Source organism: Leptodactylus fuscus, chromosome 1 (assembly GCF_031893055.1).
Source record: "Leptodactylus fuscus isolate aLepFus1 chromosome 1, aLepFus1.hap2, whole genome shotgun sequence".
Lineage (NCBI taxonomy): Eukaryota > Metazoa > Chordata > Amphibia > Anura > Leptodactylidae > Leptodactylus > Leptodactylus fuscus.
In genome coordinates, this window is record NC_134265.1 from 247,755,549 (window position 1) to 247,780,360 (window position 24,812).

The 24,812-nt window shown below is 40.5% G+C and overlaps 1 protein-coding gene across 1 annotated transcript in view; it reads left to right on the forward strand.

Annotated features, from left to right (window-relative positions):
- SMARCAD1 (SNF2 related chromatin remodeling ATPase with DExD box 1) overlaps positions 1-24,812 on the forward strand; it is a 55,776-nt gene that overhangs the window by 22,268 nt on the left and 8,696 nt on the right. Inside the window, exons 8-17 of the mRNA XM_075285547.1 lie at positions 3,283-3,367; positions 7,916-8,307; positions 15,999-16,201; positions 16,466-16,556; positions 17,433-17,532; positions 19,495-19,554; positions 19,665-19,740; positions 20,085-20,220; positions 22,695-22,832; positions 23,101-23,196. Coding sequence (XP_075141648.1) covers positions 3,283-3,367; positions 7,916-8,307; positions 15,999-16,201; positions 16,466-16,556; positions 17,433-17,532; positions 19,495-19,554; positions 19,665-19,740; positions 20,085-20,220; positions 22,695-22,832; positions 23,101-23,196 — 1,377 coding nt within the window. The remainder of the gene's footprint in view (positions 1-3,282; positions 3,368-7,915; positions 8,308-15,998; positions 16,202-16,465; positions 16,557-17,432; positions 17,533-19,494; positions 19,555-19,664; positions 19,741-20,084; positions 20,221-22,694; positions 22,833-23,100; positions 23,197-24,812) is intronic.

Sequence of the window (24,812 nt, forward strand, 5' to 3'; positions counted from 1 at the left end):
AGCAGAGACGTCCCTCCATATCAACCTGTTGGCACTGAGGGCCATCTTAGCTGTGTCTCATTGGACCTCTTTCCTCTGAGGGTGTCCAGACAGCCAACTCCTCCGCGATTGCCTACTTGTACCATCAGGAGGGCATCAGCTGTGCAACCTTGCAAGAGGCCTCCACTTCTCCTCTTAGGGCAGAGCGTCAGATTTGTGCTCTGTCAGCAGTCCACATACCATGTGGACGATTGGGTGGCAGACTACCTAAGTCGAGAAAAGCTTAACTCAGGCAAGTGGTCGCTTCATCAGAAGCTCTTTCTCCTCTTTGCCTCCCGTCTGAACCTCAAACTCCCCCGCTAAGTGGCCAGGTCCTTAGACCCTCAAACCATTGCTTCGATGCTCTGAATTCCACCTTCTGTACCTGTTCTCTCTTCTTCCTCAGATTCTCAAGAAACTTAAGACTGAAGGGGTTTTGGGCCGTCCTGGTGGCTCCAGATTAACCCCCCGGGCCTGATATGCAGATCTCATGTTCCAGCTGGCAGACGTTCCTTTGCTTCATCCTTTACAAATCGACCTGTCTCATGGTCCGCTGTTCCACCCCATCTTACCTCAGCTGTGTTTAATGGTGTGGCTGTTGAAGCTGAGGTTCTGAGGCATTGCAGTTTTTTGGAGCCTGTTATACAGATCATGCTCAAGGCCTGGAAATTCCAGTCAGCAAAGATCTATCATTGCATGTAGAAGGCCTATGTCCAGTGTTGTGAGTAATGACTTCCATCAGTTCTTCTTTTCTTTCCGGCCTCAGGTAAAGACTTTACTGTAGTGAGTGGCACACTGTGCTCCTCCTGTTAAACCTTGGGACCTTAACCTTGTCCTTGAGGTGCTTCAGGGTTCCCCTTTCAAGCCTTTGCGTGAGATCTCTCTTCGTCTTCTGCCCTGGAAGGCTGTCTCCTGTTGGCCATCGCTGCCGTTCTCAGTCTGCAATCTGTCTCTCCTGTCCCAGAAACTTACTTTTCTTGTTCTCCACAAAAACAAGGTTGTCCTTCGTTTGCCACCCTCATTTTTGGCTAAGGTGCTTTATTCCTTGCACATCAATCAGGACATTGTCTTACCGTCATTCTGTCCAGATCCCAAGCACCCACATGAGCATTCTCTTCACTGCCTGGATGTGGTCTGGACAATTTGGGTCTGTTTGTCTCCTTCTGTCATATGGACACTTTTTGTTCTCTCTGAGGGCCCTCTTGAGGGCCTGGCTGCTTCCCACGCTTCCATTTTAAGGTGGATTTGATGTATCAAGGAGGCCTAGTGGATCAAGGACCAGCCCACTGCCTCTCTGTGACTGCTTATTTTTCCACAGCTGTTGGAGTCTCGTGGACTGCCATCAGGCTTCTTGTAGACCTGGGTGGCAAGCTGCTACCTGGGCCTCTGTTCATACCTTTACCAGTGTCTACCAGATCCATTCTGTGGCCTCTGCTGATTCCAGCTTAAGTTGTAAGGTTCTGCAGGCAGTGAGCTAAGATGTTCCCATGGCCATGTACTTCTCACCTTCTGGGCTTTAGGAAATCCAATGGTGTTGTTTCCCAGTGAAATAAGCAAGAAAACTGAATTTTGGATTTTTGTACTTTACTCATTGTATTCTTTAGGAGACTCAGATCCCACCCTTGCTTCTTGTTTCTTCCCTGGGCTGTTTTTGTTCATTTTCGTGTTTGGGACATGGTGGTGTTGGTTTTGTGAGTGTGCGGGGCTTTTTTTTTTTTTTTTTTTTTTTCTTTTGTATTTCTCCTACTGCTGTGGCACAAACTGGTTAGCAATAGTGTCTGTGGAGAGGGTATAGCACTGAGGCAAAGCCAATATCTTTTTCTATTCCTAGTGTCAACCTCCTAGTGGCCAAGTCTGTGCCCATGGTGCTTTGTCCCTCAATGAATACATTGAGAAGTTTTACAGCGTGTACAAAAACCCCATATTCTGCCAGCATCTTGCACAAAAAGGAGCGGTTTCATTTGAGCCATACAATACTTTGACAATTAAACAGGCTGCAGTGTTCCAGACAGAAAAAAAAATCAAGGAGCCATTGACTCCTAAGCTGAAAAATTTAGGAGCCAAATCAAATTTTTAACCGTCAAAATTTTAAATACATATGCAATTAAGAATTTGGCAATATTCACTTTGCAGGCAAGCCTTCTCCTGCTCTTCTGAGCCGCACAGCAATTGGGAGTGGGTCTATACCTAGCAGAGGTAGCACAGTGGCATGGCTAGTCTCAAATAGCAACAATACCCAAAAGTCTTTGGCGACATTTGCAAATTCCTAGTAGCATAAATGACCATTTTGGTCGCCAACTGGAGCCCTGAGCTGATATAAATCTAACCTAGACATCTATCGAAAGGGAAATGCAAGGAGGTGGCTGCTGAAAGACACAAATGTACAGTCATCTGAGTCAACTATATCTAGTAAGAAGGTAACGCTCTACTACTGTAGCCTTGCAACTCTTGAAACTTTTTGTGATTTGAAAGCTTGCAATAGAAGCAATGTTACCTGCATCTTCTATCCCTCCCCATGAGGATTAAGTAACGTTGCATTGCAACCTTAATTCTCTTGCCACTTCCATTTGTCATGTAACAGCAGCCTTAAAAAACATGAAAATGTCAGGCGGCTGTAAAAATTTGACCATAGGCTTCTGACATGCCAGAGAATTGACACACTACTGATATTCCTGCAGATCTGCTGTAGGATTTGTATGTGTGCATTAACATGGCCATGCAGCTAATTTGAGAATCCACACCATGAAAAATGTGCTCAGATTTTATCCCGTAGGCATGGATTAGGTTTTGAAAACCCCATTGAAATGTATAGTAAAAGATTTATATATGCACAACAAATTACCACATCTGAACATAGTTACAAAAATAGTTTTGATGACCTATCCACCGTTTTTACACTTCAGTGAATACTTCTCTATATAACATGTAAAAGCCGTGCTTGGTATTGCAACTGAACCATTTACTTGACTGGGACTGAGCTGCAAACAGTCCTCGAGAGGAATGAATGTGACTTCACTGGCCTGTGAAGCAGAACTTGAAATAGAGCGCTGCTTCTGCTCTGAGCAGATAACTTGTGGCAGCCCAAGTTATCAGACCTGAACTGGTCAGATATTGATAACCTATCCTGAGAATAGGTAATCAATATGTAACTCCCGGAAACCCCTATAATGCTTATCCTCTGTCATACACAAAGTTATAACTAGCAATAACTAATCTGGTAAGTGCTTTCATAGTGATGCAATGTGTTCTTTTCCTTTTGGACAGGAGCTCAGAGAGGTTCTTCAAGAGCATGACTGGTCTTTCCATGAAGCACTTGAGGCTCTAAAGTTGTTTGCCGAAGATGAGCAAGGTAACCAAAACCATGTAATTCTAAAGAGCACTTTTTGTGAACCACAAAGCTTCAGCAGTGCATATTTAACTAGGCAAGTCAATAAACAAGGGCTCATTGAGAGAATGTTCAACTACCTGGGAACACTGATAATAGAAATGCGTAAAACATTGCATATCTTATTATGGAGACTGGATAGCATAATTTGTGAACACACATCCCATACACCTTGTATTCTCCTCCTATGTAAATACTCATCGTTGTTTTGCTATCACTTAATGTGATAAATATGATGTGGTATTTATTTTACTTGCTTAATGTGAAAAATCCTTTCATATATGACCAGTAAAAGCAGGTGGTGTTTGCAGGCCCCATCAAGTGCTTACACTTCTAGACCTGGTTGATTATATGCGGTTATTCACTTTGGAGCGCCTTTCCACAGTCCTTGTTAGGTCATATAGAGGGAAGATAGGAGGACCCTTCAATATTAGTAATGGCTTCTGAATGGTGAGACACCTAGTCTAAAAGCCACTTGTATGTGCATTAAATGGGTGCACTTGGATTTCAGTGAGTACCATTTAATGCGTCTCGCTTACGCAGACATGATCTAAGAAACAGGACCTCCAGCAGTGTAGTTGCAAAGCTCCTGCCAAATTTGGACAGAAATTCTGTTTAAGGCTGAGGCCCACGCAGCACTCTTTTGTTGAAGGTTTTGTTGTGGATTTTAAAGCCAAACCCAGAAGTGGATTGAGCAGAAGGTAAAAATAGAACAAAATCCCATATAGTTTCCATTCCTTTTGTAGTTGCTATTGGCTTTGGCTCAAATAACCACAGCAAAATCTGCAACAATAAGGCAGCCTTTTTACAATTCTACAACGTGAGGCTTTTTTTTTTTCGGCGGGTGGGTTGTGTTGTGATTGGGTTATTTTCAGAAAATGGCAAAAACGAAGAAAATTGTCTGGATTTATCTGTTTTATGAAGTGAAAATGAATATTTGCCTATATATACTTCCAAGCAAGCATTTTCTAAGCTCTGTTTTTAATGCTGTTCATCATAGACTTATTATTGACCAAACATATCCATAGGACTCAATCTACTGGACAGAGGCCAAAAGAATGCTCTTTTAGCCTCTGTTGTGCTAGTCTGTGATGAGGTTGTTGCTGAAGCCCTTTATTGGCTGCACAAATCGGATGTCACTTGTGACTTCAGCAGGGATCTTATGTAGAGACGAATGAAGCTGCTAGTGCTGGAAACTGAGCCCTGGAGAGGTGAATAATGGTTTGTTATATACACTGCTACTACTAGCAGTAGTATATAATAAGAATGAAGTGGACAATCCCTTTTAAAACCCTAGAACGCATACCTGGGGCCTCGCAGGCCTGGCTAGGAGGTCAGATCCATTACAGAATCCCGTCCTGGCGGACCCGATTTCTATGGGTATGCGTTCTAGGGTAAGACAACTATCTAAAATCTGTTCCCGATCAAGCATCAAACTAATGGCGAAAACTCCTCTAGCCAGTAATAAAACCATATTCCTCCTTTTGACCTACAATTGACTGAGGTACATAAGTAGTTGGAGGGAAACTGTTTGCTCTGACAGCACTATCACTCAAACAAACATAGACAAAATAATAAAGATATCAAAAAAGTTCAGTCAGTAAAAATCTAACCAACGTTATGAAAAACCCATTGAAAAAAATAATTATAAAAGCTATTTTATTAATAAATACAGACACCAATAATATAGGAGAGACCTACAGAGTGCAGTTAAGATGGTGGTGGTGCGGGGGGGGGGGGGGGGGGGAGACATCCACAGAATGGTAAGCAGCAATGTAAGAAGGATTCCGGGAGATGCTAATAAGGATACGGTCATGTAGAATGATGCACAATTGTACATACATAAACCCATATACATATATATATGAAAAAGGCCGCATGTCATTCAGTTAAAGTGCAGCACTGGGCTCTATGCACATATGAGCGAAGATCCACCTTAAATATGCAAAATCCCAACAAGTAATGGCTACACATAATAAATAACAAATGCTACAAACCACAGGGATGCGTTTTACCGACGTGCGTTTTACCATGCAAGCTTAGTCTGGGGTCTGTGGTTAACCACTTTTTAAGCAGTTTAGATTTCCATTCTTCAGGCCCACAAATGGACCTGAAGAACGGAATAGTCTTCAGTCAGCTGAACCTAGCGTAAGCCATGCCAGAGGCTCACACGTTTATGTGCACTCAATGTAGTACAGAGATGAATCCTTTAACAAAGGGGTAGAGGATCACTTCAAATGTCTGTATGTTAGTTTTTATACCATCTATAAAAATGGTTGTGGTACTATAGAAAGCTGAGATATCATTAATTTAAAAAAACAATTGGGAATGTGATTTATTTTTATTTTATTTTTTTAATGCAGCATGAACAAACTGCTGCATATTAAGTAGAAATTCAGTTTTTCACTAAGAATCTCAGCTGTCTTATGATGCCAGAACCATGTTTCTAGGTGGTATAAAACTGAAGGTCCAGCTTTTGAAGGGACCATCCCCCTTTTGGTAAATGCTTCAGCGCTACATATTAACAATATAACTGCAAGGATTTACTCTAACAGGGTTGCTAAAGAGAATGGTACATTATTGGCAGTTCTAGATTTTTCCCTTTTGTTAAACCCAATGCTGACTTTGGCTACAAAAAAAAAAAAAAAAAAAAAAGCAAAATCTGCAACAAAAACATGGAACACACCCTTGTTGTAGATTTTGCTGTATTTTTACCCCATTCCATTTGTAGCCATTCTTGGTTTTGACTTAAACTCTTCCGCAACGTGTGGCCTCATCCTAAAGCTGGACAGGTTTTTATGCATTGACTTTACAAGTAGATATTACAGCAGCGTTCATAACAAAATAGTCACTGCAAAATCCGAAAAAGAATCCTAAACATCTCCGTTTTTGATGTAGGATTAATTGGGTTTTCGGGAATGCTAGGCTAAGCCTACACAGTAGTATGCATGATGGTCTGTGGTGTGTTTCACAGAGACTGACGCAAGTCACCAAAAAAAGGCTTACGGAGAGGGAATTTATATGGTGAACCCTGATTGTAACAATGTCTGTAAAGCGCTCAGGAATATGTTGGTGCTATATAAGTAAGCAAAATAAGGAGGAGAGTAGTGAAAGCACTGTCAGCCCAGGGACTGGATGCAGCTGTATCTGCAGTACTAGACATGGCTGCTACAAAATGTACAGTGCAATGAATAGGCTGCAGTTTTCAGTCAGCTGGTCGATGGAAATACTCGTGCACAATGACCAGTTAGTAACACTTCAATCCATCAGCATTTTCTGTAGCACAGTTTTCACTAAATGCGATTATTGTTTATACAAGTAAATCTCCTAACTTGGTAGTTTGCTACAGTGTATCAGGCTGAAAACCACTACTGAGCTCTCGGGCTATGTTCACATATGTGCCAGAGTCGCTGTTTTGTGAGGTTTTTTTTTTTTTAGTGGTCTGCTTATCCATAGTTCTGGTCCTCCAATGGACCTGAACACTGCAGAGGCGGTGCTAGTGGGAACCTAATGCTACTGGACTGCTGCAATTGCAGCCAACATGTTAGGTGCTAACAGTACTAGGTCTGCAAGGATGTCAAACTTTGGATGCAGATGAAAATGACTTCAGTCGCTAAGAGCAAGCAGTTGTCTTGAACCTGGTGAGAAATAAAAAGTATTTTAAGCCAGCGCAAGAATTTTTGTTCTATAATGTGCAGCAAAATACTTGAGACATACTGTAAGTATTATGTATTATATAATATAAGTATTATATAAGTGCTAAAGTCCTCGTTATGAAGCAAGGTGAATTGTCCCCTAAAGTCCATGTTCTGTTGTGTAACACCAATCTCATGTAGTACCACTGTGAGTTTCTGTTACATCCTGGATGCAGACTGTTGCACACGCATACCATATGCTTGTCTAGATGATAGAAAACATCATTTTTTAATATTTTTTTTGCCCTACATTAATTTACTAAAGGTGCTTTCTAGTTTGTGTTCTGTTTTTACGTCTTTGCATTACTTTGTGCATATCCCTTATGTGTTATTTTACCCTTTCATTGCAAGTGTATTTTGTAAGCCAAATAGTTAAAGATGGCATATCCTCAGCTTCAGGATATTTTTACTTTGTCTACAGCTGAGCAGACCAATAGGACATGAGAACTCTCCTGCAGTCATTGGGCTGAGCTTAGAGCATCCTTATAGTTCCACCCACCGTGTCTCAAAAAAAAAAGAAAAAAAAGAGAGGGAATAATGGATTAACTTGTGATTTTAGGGACTGCAGCATGTGACCAGCCATGATGTTATTGAAGACAGTGCCTCATCTCCTGTATATGAAACCTACTGTGTTGGTGCCCTTTACTTAATAGTGTAAAGGGAAATGAATTACAATGTAGTCTGCATGACAGTAATATATCACTATTGTGCAGTTTTATTTAGCACTTCTTGGTCGTATGACATATATGCCAAACGTGACAGTTTTGAACGCAGCCTACATAGATTGTATTAAATTGTGTTTGTGTTACATAAACAGATGGCTTGCAGAACGCCTCCACAAATGTTTCTAATGGCAGAGGAGCTTCCAACAGCGTCAAAAATGTTCCCCAAAATTCCAGGGAGAAGCCGAACAAGCATTCTGGTAGTGGACCGATGCAAAATGGCTTAAAGAAAAAATCTAAAGACAAGTATAACCTTAGCAACTTTAAAAAAGACATGGAGAGCGAGGAGTCTGCTTCGGATGCAGGCAGCGTTTTGGATGAAGACTATAGCAGTGGGGATGAAACCATGGAGGAGGAATACAAAGCTAAAATTGTCAGCTTCTTGCAAGATGCTTCACTGGATGAGCTTTCCCTTATTCCCCAGTGCTCTTTAAAGAAAGCTCAGAGGATCACTGAGCTCCGGCCCTTCCATTCCTGGGATTCTCTGGTAAGTTTTCAGTGAACTTTTTTTTTTTTTAATACTCCTTTTATGCTTATAGGCAAGAGGTGTCTACAATCTAAGAAGGCATAGATGGGTGGCCTTTTCCAGAGCAGGCTAACACTAGATTCATCCTAAGCCAATAGCAGATGATATAGTGTCATATGACCTAATTTTGAATAAATTAAGGGGTGATTTTCCTGAAAAATCCAAGCTGATTGGCTGGCAATGCTGTCACTCATTCAGCAACCTAGAAACTTGGTTCAGAGCTGCTCTGAGGCAGACATTAGAGCTTTCCTTTGAGAAGGAGAACTTTGCCAGTCTCTCCTGAGCTGTTTTTGCAGAAAAGTCGAGCAGGAGGCAAGAATGTGGCAGCAGGATTTTTCCTTCCACTGTGACTGCTTGAGGAGGCAGCTCCATACTTCCAGATGCCAGCATGAATTGTCGTGTTTTTTTTTTGCTTTTTGTTTTTTTTACAGCAGCATTATTCCCCTCTTAATTTTTGTTTCCTGCGTGCTTCTCGGCTATAATCTGTAAGTGAATTTTTATGAATGTGTCTTCTTGTTGTTGCTGCCATTTTCTGTTTTAAGACCTTTCCTTAAGTGAGAGCAGAGAAAAATGACTTTATAAAATGGATAAATTAACTGCATGTGGTAAGTACGTGTGCGTTTTATAATCATTTTTAATTTAATTTTCTAAATATAAACTTTAAGGACTATAGAGAATTTTTTTTATTTATTTATTTTTTCTGAATGGTTTACACAAATTTCCCTGGTGACATTATTAAATGTTTTTGAGTCTTAACAGTAGCGGCCTGATGTACATATTGTGCTGTATATGTAAAATTATTTTGGAAATGAATACATTGCCTTGTGGATGGATGTATTCAGTTATACGGGGAGACCTGGCTGGAAGGAGTTGTGAAGTGGGTATGCTTCCTAGGTATTATGGGTAACTCAACCAATTTTTACAGTCCTGTCACAGACTCTGGAGCATGTGTTAGAAATGGGGACAGAAAGAGAGGGTACATGGGAGATATAATTGCTAAAGCTGCAGCACGGAGTCACAAGCTGCTCTGTGCACACAGGAGGATCGTTTTGCCTGAAGCTTTTGGCTGCACTGACAACATCTGTCTCGTAGACAGCTCACAGCAAAACTTGTTGGGCTTCGCCTTACCTAATTCTTTGTAAAAGTATTTGCTAAAGGGCTGCCATTCCCACAGATGTCTATCTTTATTTTCCTCCCCTTTGGCGAAAAGATAATGTTGTAAATGCTGTGTAGACCTGTAGTGAATTGATTTTTTTTTTTTTTTTTTCTTTAGTTGATTAAACTTGTTACTTAGCATCTACGCCCAAATGTTCTTTGGTTTCTGTATCTACATGCCCAAAATCGTATTACAAAAGCACAGAGAAAAGACTCCAGCAGATGTTAAGCTGCCAAGGAATGAATATACTCTAGTGGACCTTAATGTGTATTTTGTACTAAATAAATTTGCAGAGTTTCCTATTCCATGTACCTGGTTCTGTGTTGAGACTTTTCAGAGCGATACATTTTATAAGATAGTAAACCTAGTGTGTGTCGCAGGCAGGGCCTCATGAGTATGGCAGAAATAGGGAGGACAAGAGACTTTGACGTCCTTGCTATGCTGTTTGTGACAGTGCTTACAGGGCATGTTCATAGGGATGGGATCCCTTGTTCATAGGCGAGGTGCAAGTAGAAAAACTTTCAGCTCCCGCTGTAAAGAAATTTTTGTGCTCTTATTTCAGCTTTTCTTATATAGCCCCATTAAACTTCCAATAAAATGATTTTCATGAGTATTTATTTTTATTTTTGCAGTCCCTCAGCAACATCTGTCCATTCATCATGCCAGGTGTTTTAGGTATTATGTTTCTAAGATTTTCAGGGATATCCTACAACCAGGTAATATGGTGACGCATCCATCCCATTGTCATGTAGGAGCTTGGCACATCTGTGTAGATATTACCAGGTGTCTCACATAATGTGTTAGGTGCTTGGACGTCATCCTTATTATTACATACACAATCTGGTAAGGCATTATTGCTTAAGCTCATGGATAAGGCATTATCAGGCTTATTTTTGTACAAGGCTTACACTAAAGCTTTATGACATCTTTTGGAACGTTATCTTAAGTCTTCATAAGTAGCATTTTTCTTGTATGCCCCCCCCCTCTTTTTGCTGTTAATACTTGTATATTTGTGTTCTCTATTCTTTAAATTATGGAATATCCTTTTTCTAGATAATTTTACACCTCTAACTGAAAAGGCAAAGATAAGGATATTGCTACTGAATACTGTAGTGGCAGCAATAAAACGATCCTTCTGTTTTAGTCACCTATACCCATGACCTTAAGTTGCCGAAACGGCAGATTGTAGCTGCCCTCTGTGTGAAAAAGTAACATGAACAGTGATCTGCTATGGCCAATGACTGAAGTGATCTGCCAAGTTGGAAAACTTTGGTTGCAGTCAGTCAAAACTACATGTGTATGGCTTGATTGATTTTTACCTTATTCATATAGTCAGTGATTTCCATCAGGTATTGTGAGCCAAAACCAGGAGTGGTGACTACGTAGATGGTGGAAGGATTTCCACCAGTCCTATACTTTCCACCTTCACCTGGTTTTGGGCACTTAAACAGGGACTTAAATCACTGACCATGTGAATTAGGCCTTAGACAGATTTAGCCAAGTTTGTCTATTTTGTTGGTGGGATCATCTGCGTGACCAATAGATCGCTGACTCTTGAGTTTCAAGCATTTTTAGTGTTTTTATTTTTAGAGACTTTAAGTGGCTTTAGAAGATAACGCTAACAAAAACAAAAGCTCTTTCAGAAAAATGGAATAAAAAGTGATTAAAAAAAGCCCTACTTTCTAAACACTATGGTTGGAGATATAAAAAACTTATAGGTGTTTCCAGCCAGGTTTAGCATATGTTCTTGCTGAGTTGACAGGTTGGCTTATCTTTAAAATACTTCTTGCCCAGTTTGGTATCATATAGTGGTATCATCATTGACAGCTACCGCTCAATACCAGTCTGAGGTATGGTGGGACTTGTACTTATTTGCTTCCCGTTGTTTTCAGTGGGAGACATCGAAGGATACTGCCTTTCTCAGAATGTGAAAGTGTTCTGCTAAATTTTGTTGCAGTATCCATGTCTGACTCAGCGGCAGAAACTATGGCGCAAAACCCAGTCTGCAGCAGGCCAACAAGTCAAGCGGAAGAGGAATCTTAGGCGAAAGCCTTTAAGTTGTATATGCCCTTACTGTGCCTCCATATTCCTCTCCTTGAATGTATCTGTTCTAGCGCGTGTCTGTGCGTGTGTATAGCCTGTGTACGTGTTATACATGGCCTAATTACAACCAATCTGGTCACAACTCATTTCCTACCGGAGTTGTTTTATTTGATTAATGGTTCAATTGCATTTGATTTCTACAAAAGTCATTAAAGTTCAGATTGTGTGTTTGCCATCTGCTTATGGGAGAATTTAGCATGCATTTGCAAGTTTAGAACAAGCCCAAAATAACTCATACGTTTGGAGGTTTTTTTTTTTTTTTTTTAAATAGTGTAACTTGGAGTAAAGTGCTAGATTCAAAGGATATATTAACACATGGCAGGCACTGATTCATGTTAATGAATTTGTTCTAGGGCTGGGCAAGGAATTGAAAATCACATAGATTATTATGCATCCATGCCATCTCACGCTGCCACTCGCTAACCAATCTCAATCCATGCTATGTTAATAACTTGAACCTTAATTCTGTGGCATATAAATAGGGGGTGTGCCCCAAAGTAATTCTTCATTAATTGTAATTGTAGAGGTAATATTATGATAAATTAATCGGAGTTGACTCGGGTCATAAATGACCAGGTTCCACATAGATTGGATTTGTGTATATTTCTGCAAGCCCATTGGGTTTCTCATGTGCCCTGTTTGTGCAGTCTTCCTTCTCCCCGTAGAGAAGCTTCTCAGACTCTAGAAACATGTCTCTTTACAGGGTATGTGCAGGAATATACACTGGGGTAAAGTTCTCAGGCATGCTGGAGCAGATTTATAAATGGGTTTTCAATGTCAGTCTTTATAACCCCTGAGCCAAAGGAAGGGTGTACCCTCCACTGGGCCATGAGCCTGTAGGGGAAATCTTATGTCATTTTCAGCATCATTTACAACAAACTTACAGGGAATCTCATTGGAAAAAGTCATTTTTAGTTAAAGGCACGTTGGAATAGCCTTTGAAAAGGCTTTTCTAGTCCTACCATAATTTTTTTTAATTTGTTTTGATTCTCCCCGCCGTCTCTTCATTAATTTTGTTTCTTCTCTTATGGTAATGAGCATCATGGAGCCCCAGAATCATCGTTTCCGAGCACCATTGCCCCACTCGAGTCATGCAAAGCTTACTGTGCATATCCGAGTGGCCATTTTGTGGTGGTCTAACTGGAGGAGCAGCATGGTGCTCGGAGCACTGGGGAGGGAAGCTTCTGGTGCTCTGTGATGCTCATTACCATAGGAGGAGAAACCGAATTAATGAAGAAATGGCAGAGAGAATAAAAAGAAGTGAAGGTAGGACTAGAGTAGCCTTTTTAAAGACTATTCCAACATGCCTTTAATTAAAAATGACTCTTTCCAGTTATAGATTCCCTTTAAGTGATGAATGTGGCAGAGCCGATGGCATTGCCCACTGCATGCCCTCATCACTCTTACTTTTTGAGAAAGTGTCAATGGTGACTCCAATGAAAGTTCCAATTTTTGCTTAGAATTCCAATTTTTCCAATTCCAATTTTTGCTTTCTAGCATACATGCCATGTATGCTAGAAAATGTAATAAATCTGTCTCCCTGATTTCAGGCTTATTTTGTCCCATTAGTACAAGTGTATAAAATTTAGCATCTAGCCATGTAGTGTGCCGTTACAAACATCTATAAGAGAATGGGTGACTGTAAGGAGCTCCCTGTAATAGGATACCATGAGTGATATTGCTGAAATAAATATCCATGTAAAACCTCACCCACCCATGAGTAAATTGAAGCCTCAAATAAAAAAAATAAAAAAAATCCCTAAAAAGGGGCTGTATAAAACACACTACTTTAATGGATGGCCCACCATAAAGCACAGCATCCTCAAAAAAGACTGTTCTAGTATCTAGTGTGCTCTCCTGAAGCTGACACTGGATATTTTTTTTTTTCTTTTCCCTGCTACTATTTCTTGTGGTGATATTGACAACTGGAAGTGTTTATGAATTGCAGCAAGTCTGCCATAAAGCAGCAGACCATGTAAAGTTTGAGGTGCATAGGAAAGCATACTCTGCATCAGTGGGAGATGGTAGTTGGGCTGGGGGTCCCTCCCTTTTTCCTTCTGAGGATCCATGCCATCTTTCTGATTTGTCCATTGTGGTTGTCTTTGGGATCAAATACATTAACTGGATCCAGTTACTGATTTTGCAGACCCCCTTCAAGGATCAGCCATGTTTTGTGCCTTAACTGCTTAACACAATACCTTAAATATACAAGATGGTTGTGAATTACTTAAAGCACCATGCTGTGTATTTATGGCATGTATAGAGTACTAAATCAGTATGTAAGGTTTGTGCTGGAAACGATATACATGTATATTAAGGAGGAGTGACTAAAACTCCCTGCATGAATGACATGGCAACCAAACAGTGATGGCCGCTGTGGTTGGCTGCTGCATTTGACAGTGAAGTGCCGGAACCATTTCTGCCCTATGCTCGCTGTAAGTCAATGGCGACTAACCAGTCTTAGTAGTGAAATAGAAAAATGGTAAGATCAGTCCGGAGCTTGTGCTGTGATCTCCTCATAGTCATTGTGCGCAGAGAATTTTGAATGAGTGTTGAAGGAAACCATGTATGTGAATGGAGCAAAATGTATTTATGTTTCCAGATAATAACTAGAATCATAGTGTATGACCAAAATAATCAATGCTATTCTTTACCTGTGAAAGACGGTGATTGGAACATATACGACTTCTCAGACCTGTCCCTATGGGTTGCTTCCGCATACAGATTTGTGTACACGTCCAGATCTCTACATATAGTAGTTGGAATGGAGCTCTCATGATGATTTTATGGCATGGACGACCATCGGTGTACTTCATTCTGCTGTTCTGCACTAGTCTGTGTACGCTGTGGTTGGTTTTGTTGTTTGTTTTTGGTTCGATCACCTCAATATATAATTTTTTAATCCTTTACAAGCGAATAGTGCCTAGGAAAGCCAAAAGAAGCCACGGTTTATTCTGTGAACATTTGGACTTATGTGAAATCCTTTTAAGTTTAAGCCACAGGACTTTTCTGCCAGTTTCCACCACTGAATATCTAAAAAATGAACAAGAAAATTACACCTTCCAGCAAAGAACTTAAAAGCATCTTCAGGTCTTAGATGTGTCATAAATCCCTTACTTATCCTGTCAATCTAACATGTCATGGCTACTAAAGATGTTACAGAGAAAGGGCTGGCTAGTATGAAATATTGTGTTCTTTCAATGTCCCCAGCATTTGTAAGGTATTTTCCCCAGCTTTCTACCTTCATGATATTTCTAGCTATGCTGAGGGTGGGTGGAAGATTTCAGGTTGATTACTTGAGATTTGTTTGACATTCAATTCAGATGAAGCAAGTCGGTGGCCATTTTAGTATATTCAACCCAGGCAGTTGTTACTGGTGCTTACACTCCTTCCCATTCAGCTGAACAGAGCTGCAGTACTCCGACATTGCTGCCATTCAGTGGATGGAAACGTTTGCTTCCAATCTCATTCCCTGCATAGGTTCCAGAAGTTGCTTGGCCAAGCTGATCTGTGCGGGATCTGGGTGTCTATTACAGAGCTTATGCCCCCTCACCTAGAAAACGCTTATTTAATGATTGAATGCACCTCTACATAGAATTCCCCTATGCAGTCATCAGTAGTGCTGGAATCATTTTTTGAAATTTATATCACGTCTGAGCTTTCTCCTCAAGCTGACAATTCTACAACTATGGGAACTTTGTTCATATACCGTGTATAGAAGGAAGATGTCATGTCAATAAAATAGTTATCTACTTCTTCTTTCACCATCTTAATGTGCCTGAATTCTGGTAAACTTTCTGAAATCCATTTTAGAGCAGTACACCCGCTCGCCAAAGCATTGTCCACATGTATACACTGTATATGACGACAATTTGTGTAGGAAAACCTTCAGTTTTTGACATGTTCAGGTGCAGATTATAATCCCATGTAGCTGTGCAAGAGATGTAAATGACTGTTTGCTCAAGTCAAGGCTACGATCACATCTATGATGGAGATTGTCGCAGTGTAAACCTAAACAGCAGGGCAGATAAATCCTGCATGCATTGTTTTTATTTTTATTTTATTTTTTTTTTTGGTTGTCCAGCACTTTGTTAAGAAGAGCGTCGTCTTGGCTTCATTTGTATTCAAAATTTCAGTAATTGGTTTGTCCATTGTTCTGGTCCTACAATGGCCCAAAACAGACACCAAACCTACGCAAATCGTTATGTCTTCTATGTTGAGGGGTTCTTATAAGAATTGTTTAGGGAAAAGAATGAATTGGATACAAGTACAAAATACTATTTTGACTTTTGGCAAAAGGATGTGTAAGAGCGACCCCTGCTGTTTAAGTTTGGTAGAAAATGAATTGCATGTTGAAAATTTTAATTCACATTGAAATGTTTTTTCTTTGCAGCTTAACAAAGTGAACAAAGTGAACACCCTTTCAATAGACTTGATATGGGACTGCAAGATATTGATCAAAGAGAGACAGGTGGTCTTGAGGCTTATGAACAAGTGTGAGGATATTTCAAAGAAACTGCTCACCCAAGTCACTCAAATCACCGAAGATGGAGAAAGTGGATGGAATATTCAGCAACCTGCTATTCTCTCAGAGAGGTAGATCGACTGGTCATGTGGTTAACAATAGCTATATTAAGCTATAGAACGATGATGAATAATATTCTTATTCAATTACAGCAATAATAATTTTACTACTACATGTATGCCGCTTTTTTCCTTTTCTGGTTTTCTGCTGATGTGAACCTACACTATTGCAGTCATCTTTAAATTAACATAAAGTCACATGACCTGTCTTACACCGCTGTATATAACATAATGTATATTAAGTTCAAACATCTGTCCTTGACTCCTTTTTTGCAGCCTGGTGCTTAAACCTTACCAGAAGATTGGACTGAACTGGCTAGCCCTTCTGCACAAACATAAAGTAAACGGGATTTTGGCAGATGAGATGGTTAGTAGTAGTTCTTTGCTCTTCAGAACAGCCTTGCTGTGTTACAGGGTGTCCATCATTTCGTTATAACAAAAGGACACAACCATTTGGTTAATTGCAGCTTTCTGGTTAAGGCCCTACGTACCGAGCCGCAGCCTAAAAGCAGAAAAGAACGCTGTGGAGATGCTTTTTTTTTTTTTTTTTCTTACCGCAGCGATTTTCAACTGCAGAGTTACCTTTGCAGACTTTCTGGTCCTATTATACCTATTTGGAAAATACCAGCGTATAATAATTGACATGCTGCAATTTACTAAAACACAGTGGTTTTTGAAATTGCAGCATTTCCACTGCAGTTATTTTTCTGCAATACATGGATGGGATTAGACGGAGTACTATCCAATTTGCAGGTACCTTTAAAACACTATGGTTTTTGCCGCTGCATTTTTTTCTTTTGTTTTGTTTTTTATGTGGCCCTGCTTCCAGTTGGCTTTTATCATCTTTTCCACCACTCCTTTGAGAGAAGGGGTTCACTAAGGTCAGCCAATAGACTGTGTTTGGTCTTCAGCTGGCAGTGGCTACTTTTTAAAAAAAATGCTCACGAGTGTCAGGTAAAACGGCACGTAGTGGTGTGTACTAGTAAATGCTTGGTGTCAGAACCACAAATGTAAGTGATTTCTCAGTCTGCAGTCAGTAATTCTGCATCTCATCTGAAATGATGATTCAAATGGAGCAATATTGATATAGCTCAAGACCTAAACAGCACAGAGGCATTGTCCTGACATATGCATAAAAAGCAACATAATTTGGTTTTATTTTTCTAGACTACTTGGTTACCAAGGTCATAGTTGTCTTGATAAATGTTTTCACTCATTTAAAATCTTGTCTATTTCTTTGCAGGGTCTTGGAAAAACTGTTCAAGCAATAGCATTCCTTGCACATCTTTATATGAACGGAGACGCTGGCCCACATCTTGTGGTGGTCCCAGCTTCCACATTAGGTTAGTACCTTTTTTGTTTATGGATAATATATCAGGGCTAATGTTTATCCTTGTAAATCCTGAAGTTTAATATACAGAATTACACATACTATATGGTTACTGCTCATGTTTAAAGTGAACCCTTGTACTTTGTTCAAATGAAAACAAAATGCAATAGGCATATCTGTTAAAGTTTTGGCTAATCCAAGAAAGAAATCCAGAAATCCACAGCTAAAATTTCAATTTCCGCAGCAAATTGACAGCATTTCTGCATACAGATTAGCTCCAGTGTTTTTCAATAGAGTTAATGCATGGAATTCCACACTGAATGTGTTGTAAAATTAAGGCCGGGGCTCCACGTAGCATAAATGCCACAACTTGAATAGCTGCAGCATTTTCCACTACCTGCAAAGTTGATGGAATTCTGGCTAATCCCATCTAGACATTGCAGAAATAAAATGTCATGTCTTTATAAATCGCAGCATGTCAATTATACCTATACGGAAAGGCTGGCGATTTCTGTATAGGTGTAATAGGTTGGCTGTGGCTCACTACTTGGGGCCTTAGCTTAAGGGCTAGTTCACACGTGAGTATAAGGGGAGGTTTTTGACAGCGGATTTCGCGTCCAAAACCTCCCCTTATAATGGTGGTCTATGGAGACCGCCGGGCTTCTTTTCTCCGCTAGCGGCGGGCTGCCGCTAGCGGAGAAAAGAAAGGACATGTCCTTTCTTCAGGCGGAAGCCGCGCAGGCTCAGCCGCGCGGCTTCCGCCCCCGGCAGCTCCCTCCTATGTCGGCTCATTCATTTGAGCCGACAGCAGAGGGTTAAGCCGCGACAGCGATAGTCGCGGCGGGCGGGTTTTGACAAGAGAGAGACGCGGCTCGCCACGTCTCTCTCTGTGTCAAAACCCGCGCGGGCAGTTCACGTGTGAACTAGCCCTAAAGGGGTTTACATATTTTTGCCAAGTGGTCAGTGAAAGAGAGAGAGAGAGGGGGGGGGGATGCTTGCTTGTCCCACTGTTCGGTACATTAGCACCAGGAAAGTCCTTGCCATATGTGACCACTGATGCTAATTAGTAGCCTAGGAAAGGAACTGGGACATCCCATGGGATTTTAGTGTGTGATATCCCAGGTCCTTTCCTGAGGCCGCTAATTGACCTCAGTGGTCACATGTAATGAGCACTTCTGCCAGAACAACTTCCAGGTGCCGCTGGACCAGAGAGCGGTGAGACAGAACAGAGGACAGTTGAGTGTGGTGTGTAAACCTTCCCTGGCCTCCGAGCAAAAATCTGTAATTCCTGGACAACCACTTTAACCTTCTAGTGATTTTAAAATAGACAGCACATTCATTCTTCCACACATTTTTTTTTTCTTTTTAATATATGAATGAGTTATAAAATAGCCTTCTCTTATACATTAGCAGCAGAATGTTGATGAATGGTATCAGGTTGTAGGTGCCGAATCCGCACCTAAATGTGGACAAACCTTCATGCAGGAGCTTGGTCTTGATCTTGGGTCTGAAGCCCATAACCTGAACACAAAAATAGTCTATCAGTGTCTTGGTTTTTTTTTTTTTTCTTGCAATTTCACATTAAAGAAGCACTCCAGAAAATTATATATAGTTACCCCTTTGTGAAGTGCAGTGTTATTGAATAACTCACAAGGAGTGTTGCTCTCCTCTGTTGCGCTCATCTCTCTGTTTTTCTGTTGCACACAGAGCTTACCCTCCTATTCATACAAGAAACAATCAACACAGGTCTATGGGAGTTAGAACAAGGCTTTGCTATTTCAAACAAATAAATGATTGAATGAAAAAAATTCTGGTAGTTTTTGCAGTTGTCTTTCAGGAATGCACACTGTTGTATTTTCCTAATAAAAATTTAGCACATCGATCTGAGGTTTATCAAGCTCAAGAACTGTAAACGCTTAATGGTTGACCTTATAGTCCATACAGTGCTCAACATTTTCTTTGCTTTATTTTAAAGATAACTGGGTCAGAGAGTTCAATCACTGGTGTCCAGATCTAAACATCTTACTATATTACGGTATGTTCTCATCTTAGTATATTACGGCATGTTCTGTTTGAAAACTTGTATGTATAAAAGGACCAGACTTGTTTGCATTTTAAGCATTAATATCCCTTCTTCTACTCTAGGTTCTCAGGAAGAAAGAAAGCACTTACGATATGACATCTTAAATAAAGTTATAGAATTCAATGTCATTGTTACAACGTAAGTTTTACAAAGCCTAATTTCATTTACTGTAATTATTGGGAATGGGAAGACCTCTTGTGGTGAATATGCCACATTACAACCATTTTGCAAACTTTTTTTTTTTTGTGTGTGTGTGTACAGAACAAGTACAAGAAAAGGGGCAAATGTGCATCAAACTCAAGCTGCTAGTTTGATGCAAAGCGTTTATTTGCAATGAAAAATGTTTGTTTTGTTTTTTTTTAAATATTGTGCGTTGCTGTGTAAAATACTGTATGTAGTAGCTACGTATAGGCTAAATCAATGTGGCTTTAAATCACCTTTATACTGAATTAAGAGGCTATGAAATGCTTGCTTGTTTGCAGATACAATTGTGCTATCAGCAGTGCTGAGGATCGTGGCTTGTTTCGGCGGCTGAAGCTCAATTATGCAGTCTTCGATGAAGGTCACATGCTGAAGAATATGAGTTCCGTCCGCTATCAGCACCTTATGACTTTAAATGTAAGTGTCACTCAGCATGCATCTTTTATAAGGAGAATTTGTGCCAGGCACTTGTAGCCTCTTGAGTCTTGCCGCCTGCACATGCAAAGCCCGTTCTGTTGATTTAATTTCTCTAGAGGAGCAAATCTGAACTCGAATGCATATGAAGTTTTCGTGTCTACGATAGATTACACTGCTTCAATAAGTATAGTTTTTTTTGTTGGCCGGTTCAGATTCTGTTCTATAATACATCAGTGTCAAAGAAAGACGCTGCCCTAACTTGGACCACTTGCAAGCTTTTTTTATACATCATAATCTGTAAACATTAGCACTTACGCAGTTTTCTATTTACACTGGAATTTAGCATTGATCAGTTTGGATGGTAATGGTTTTTACAAGCGTGAAATCTGAGATTCCCTATCAACTTGCATGTTCATGCCTCTGTTGGAATCTGTCATCGGATACTTATTAACATTTATTAACTCTTGCTTGGATTTTCTAGTTGTTGGAATTCTTGTTGGTGTTTCTGAAAAAGCTCTTATGATTCAGTCATTTTTTTTTATTTATTTTTTTTGTTTTCAATAATTTTTTTTCTAAAACTTTCCATAATCCTATTGTAACTAAAGCCCAGATAGACTTGAATGATAAACACTGCTAATGCAACACACTCAAATGTTGGAGGTACAAAAGAGAAAGTAGTAATAATAAGGGCAGATACCCCACAGTCAGCGTCTCTCTAGGGCTGAAAAGGCTTCACAGCAGAAAAGCAAATTACATTGATTTGAACTAAAAGGGCATCTTTTACATGTTGGGGAACTTATGTCATTTTGATCAACATCTCCCTGTGCAGTCCCTGACTCCCCTTTTGGGAAGCCACACAAATTCTATGACCAAAGGAATGCTTTTCAAAGTGTTGAGAACATTAGGGGCTTGCGTGTAAAGGCATTTTCCCATAGTCTGCTTTTATCACATACCCACACGAAAGGTCATAAATGTTTGTGCATCACACTGGAACCCCCTCAATCACCAGAACAGCCAAGCATGTCTAATATTCCATTGGAAGTCTATGGGGCTGACAAAGATAGCCAAGTGTGGTGTTGGCCACCTTCATGGGTCCCAAAGAGTTTAAATGGAGTGATCAAAATGTAGTGTGTTTTTTTTTTGTTTTTTTGTTTTTCATTTAAAGAGGACCTTTCACCAGGCACAGGCAGTGTTATATACTGCTGGAAAGCTGACAGTGCGCTGAATTCAGCGCACTGTCGGCTTTCCCGATCTGTGCCCGGTGTGAAGAGCTTACGGTCCGGTACCGTAGTTCTTCTATGGTCAGAAGGGCGTTTCTGACCATTAGCCAGGAACGTCCTTCTGCCTCGCGGCGCCTATCGCGCCGTACTGTGGAGCGTGGAGGAACGCCCCCTCCCTCTCCTGATAATGCTCGTCTATGGACGAGTACTGCGAGCAGATGGAGGGGGGAGTTCCTCCCGGCTCTCACAGCACAGCGCGATTGGCTGTGCTGTGGAGAAGGACGTCTCTGGCTAACTGTCAGAAACGCCCTTCTGAGCATAGAAGAGCTACGGTACCGGACCGTAAGCTCTTCACACCGGGAACAGATCGGGAAAGCCGACAGTGCGCTGAATTCAGCGCACTGTCAGCTTTCCGGCAGTATATAACTCTGCCTGTGCCCGAACATGGTGAAAGGTCCTCTTTAAGTATGTCTTTGTAGAATGGGAGGAAATCCACACAAACATGGGGAGAACATACAATCTCCTTGCAGATGCTGATTCTGGTGGAATTCGAACCCAGGACTCCAGCGCTGCAGTGCTAACTACAGAGCCACCGTGTTTCCCCCAGTAGCTTAGGTTTATGAATGGTTGGCCTCATGCAGATGTCTAGACCTTTTATTAGATGGCTTACTTTTAGTTTTTTTAAAATGTAGATTGAGAGCCCCATTTATTTATTTTTTTCCGATCAGTATGTCTTTGTCAAATGGGAGGAAATCCATGCAGACACGGGGAGAACATACAAACTCCTTGCAGATTTTGTTCCTGGTGAGATTCGAACCCTGGACTCCAGCGCTGCAAGACTAACCACTGAGCCACCGTGTTGCCCCCATTAGATGACTTACTTTGTGGCTGAGCTTTATGCCAAAATTTTGGAGCAATTTGGGTGCACTTTGTTGCATTTTAAGCCATGTCCCTTAGGACATGGTTAGGCAAAGAGAATAGGTCTAAAGGTGAATTAAACATGGTGTCTTCAAAATCATCTGTTTTACGCCAGGATTTGGGGCGTAGCCAGATGCACAGATTCTGTGCACCGATGGTGTTCATTCTACAAACTGTCTGAGACTAATACAAGGTCCGGGAAAGATACTATTTTATAGTTTTTATTTAGTGATACACAAAAGTCATGAATACATTGTCTATTGGATGTACAGTACCTTTCTTTCTCTTCAGTGGCCACATTAAAGTTCTCAAAAAGTTTTCATATTGCCCAAACAGGCCAAGAATCGTTTGCTGCTAACTGGGACTCCAGTCCAAAATAATCTGCTGGAACTTATGTCTCTCCTGAATTTTGTGATGCCACACATGTTCAGCAGCAGTACCAGTGAGATCAAGAGAATGTTCTCCACCAAATCGGTAATGTCAAAATAATTGTGCACAACAATAAATAAACATTTTCTTTTTTTGCTGCTCTGCTTACATCTGTGTCATTGGCTCATTTCTCTTGACCTTTCTTTGGTTGTTATGTGTATGTAGATACACTGCCCACTGGTGTGCATCTACCTTTTTTGATAGGCTCGGTTAATACTGTGCGATAGATGTTCATCCTATGTGCCAAGTTCGTTAAGCAATTGCTTGTGTTTGCATGACAGATACTAACTTTTCCTTTGTCTAACTTGCATAGAAATCTACTGATGAGCAAAGCACTTTTGAAAAGGAGAGAATTGCCCACGCAAAACTGATCATGAAGCCATTCATTCTCAAAAGAGTAAAAAGCGAGGTAAACATATGACACGTTCTCGTAGGTTTGATAAGGTATTTTATATAATCACACGAGATTTTCTACGTTCTACTTTGTGGCCTCCCAACTAACTATTGATCCCGCCAATCCATCAACATTTCTGCCCAGGTAATCCACATCTCTCATCTCTACTGCTCTGCCTGGCTATAAACTGGTTATAAACCTAATTGCAATACCTTGTAGTGATGATTCTACTGTTTTCTAGTATGCCTCTATTGTTCAGCTTTGCGGCCCCATTTCATGTAAACTGCACTTTATGAAAATGAGAGGAAAAGTGCTTTTGTGCTTTGATCTGTTATAGTTTCCGACAATGCTCTTTATCCCCCATTTTTATATGAATAAATTGGCATTTTACATAAAAAAGGGCTCAAACTGTATAATAGAGGCATATTTGGAAACTGTAGAATAAATTGTTTTATAAAACCTCCTCCAGTGTTATCTATAAGTAGCGCACAGAAAAAAGAGTAAAATTGGTTTACAGTTACACAACTATCTATTGTGGTGCTTTTTGTTAAACAATGTTTCTGGTTTTACCTTCCGGTTCATACCTGTATATGAAAAGATTTTTGGGGTTACCCACTCTAGAGCAAGCAACGTACAACTGTCCATGTGAAAAACGTGGGCTCTCCAAAATAATGCCGGCTACTTTAAGTGATTGATCTTGTGCTTTGTTTATAGTCATAGCAAATGCCAGTCAGATTAGAAACTGCAGACGCTTAAAATTGAAGGACATGTCTCTTGGTAGCAAAGGAATACGCAGAATGAAAACACTTGCTCCCTTAGAATTTCCTATAAGAACAGTGGCTTTAATAACATTGGGCATGAGACTCTTTTTTTTTTTTTTCCCCTCAGCACTTTCGCTTTCATTTTTCCCCATTATATGTATAGGGCCTAACTTCAGGGAGCCCAATCTCATGACGGGGGGGATGCTAGCGAAATGTTATGTGTGCAGTATTCTGGTCCTGTGCGTGGAGAGGGGGCGTGCCAAATTTCCCCTGAATCGGGCGAGAACTGTGGATTTGTATAGAGAAGACTACTACAGAATTTGAGTTTTATATAGATAGATAGATAGATAGATAGATAGATAGATAGATAGATAGATTGTGGCATAGGTTTCGACCTTACCAGGGAATCGGGATTGCAATCTCCACAGTTATGGCATTTAATCTTATCAAAAAGCATAATAGTGTCAATACATTCTTCAGAAATTATGAGGTTCAGTGTCCTCCACTTGGAAGCTAGATGGGTTTTACCAGAGCAGAGGCCTGCTGGTTTAAGGCAAAGTAGAAACACCGAAGCTGGAAAAGGCACAGATAGGCTAATAGTCACTGGATAATCCTGTGAATGGATAACCAAAAGTGGCTTAAGGGGCAAGTCCACCAAATATGAAGGGATCACTGATAGTTTGGCATCCACAGAAGCAGAGGGGAGATCCGTGTGTGTGTGTGTGTGTGTGTGTGTGTGTGTGTGTTTAGCTTAAACAGAACTATATAGATCCCTTGTAGTATTTTCAAAAATGGTTATGGTTTATAACCAATCTACTGCTGACAGACCCCCTTTATAAATGACTTTCCAGGCTTTTCACAATAAGTCTC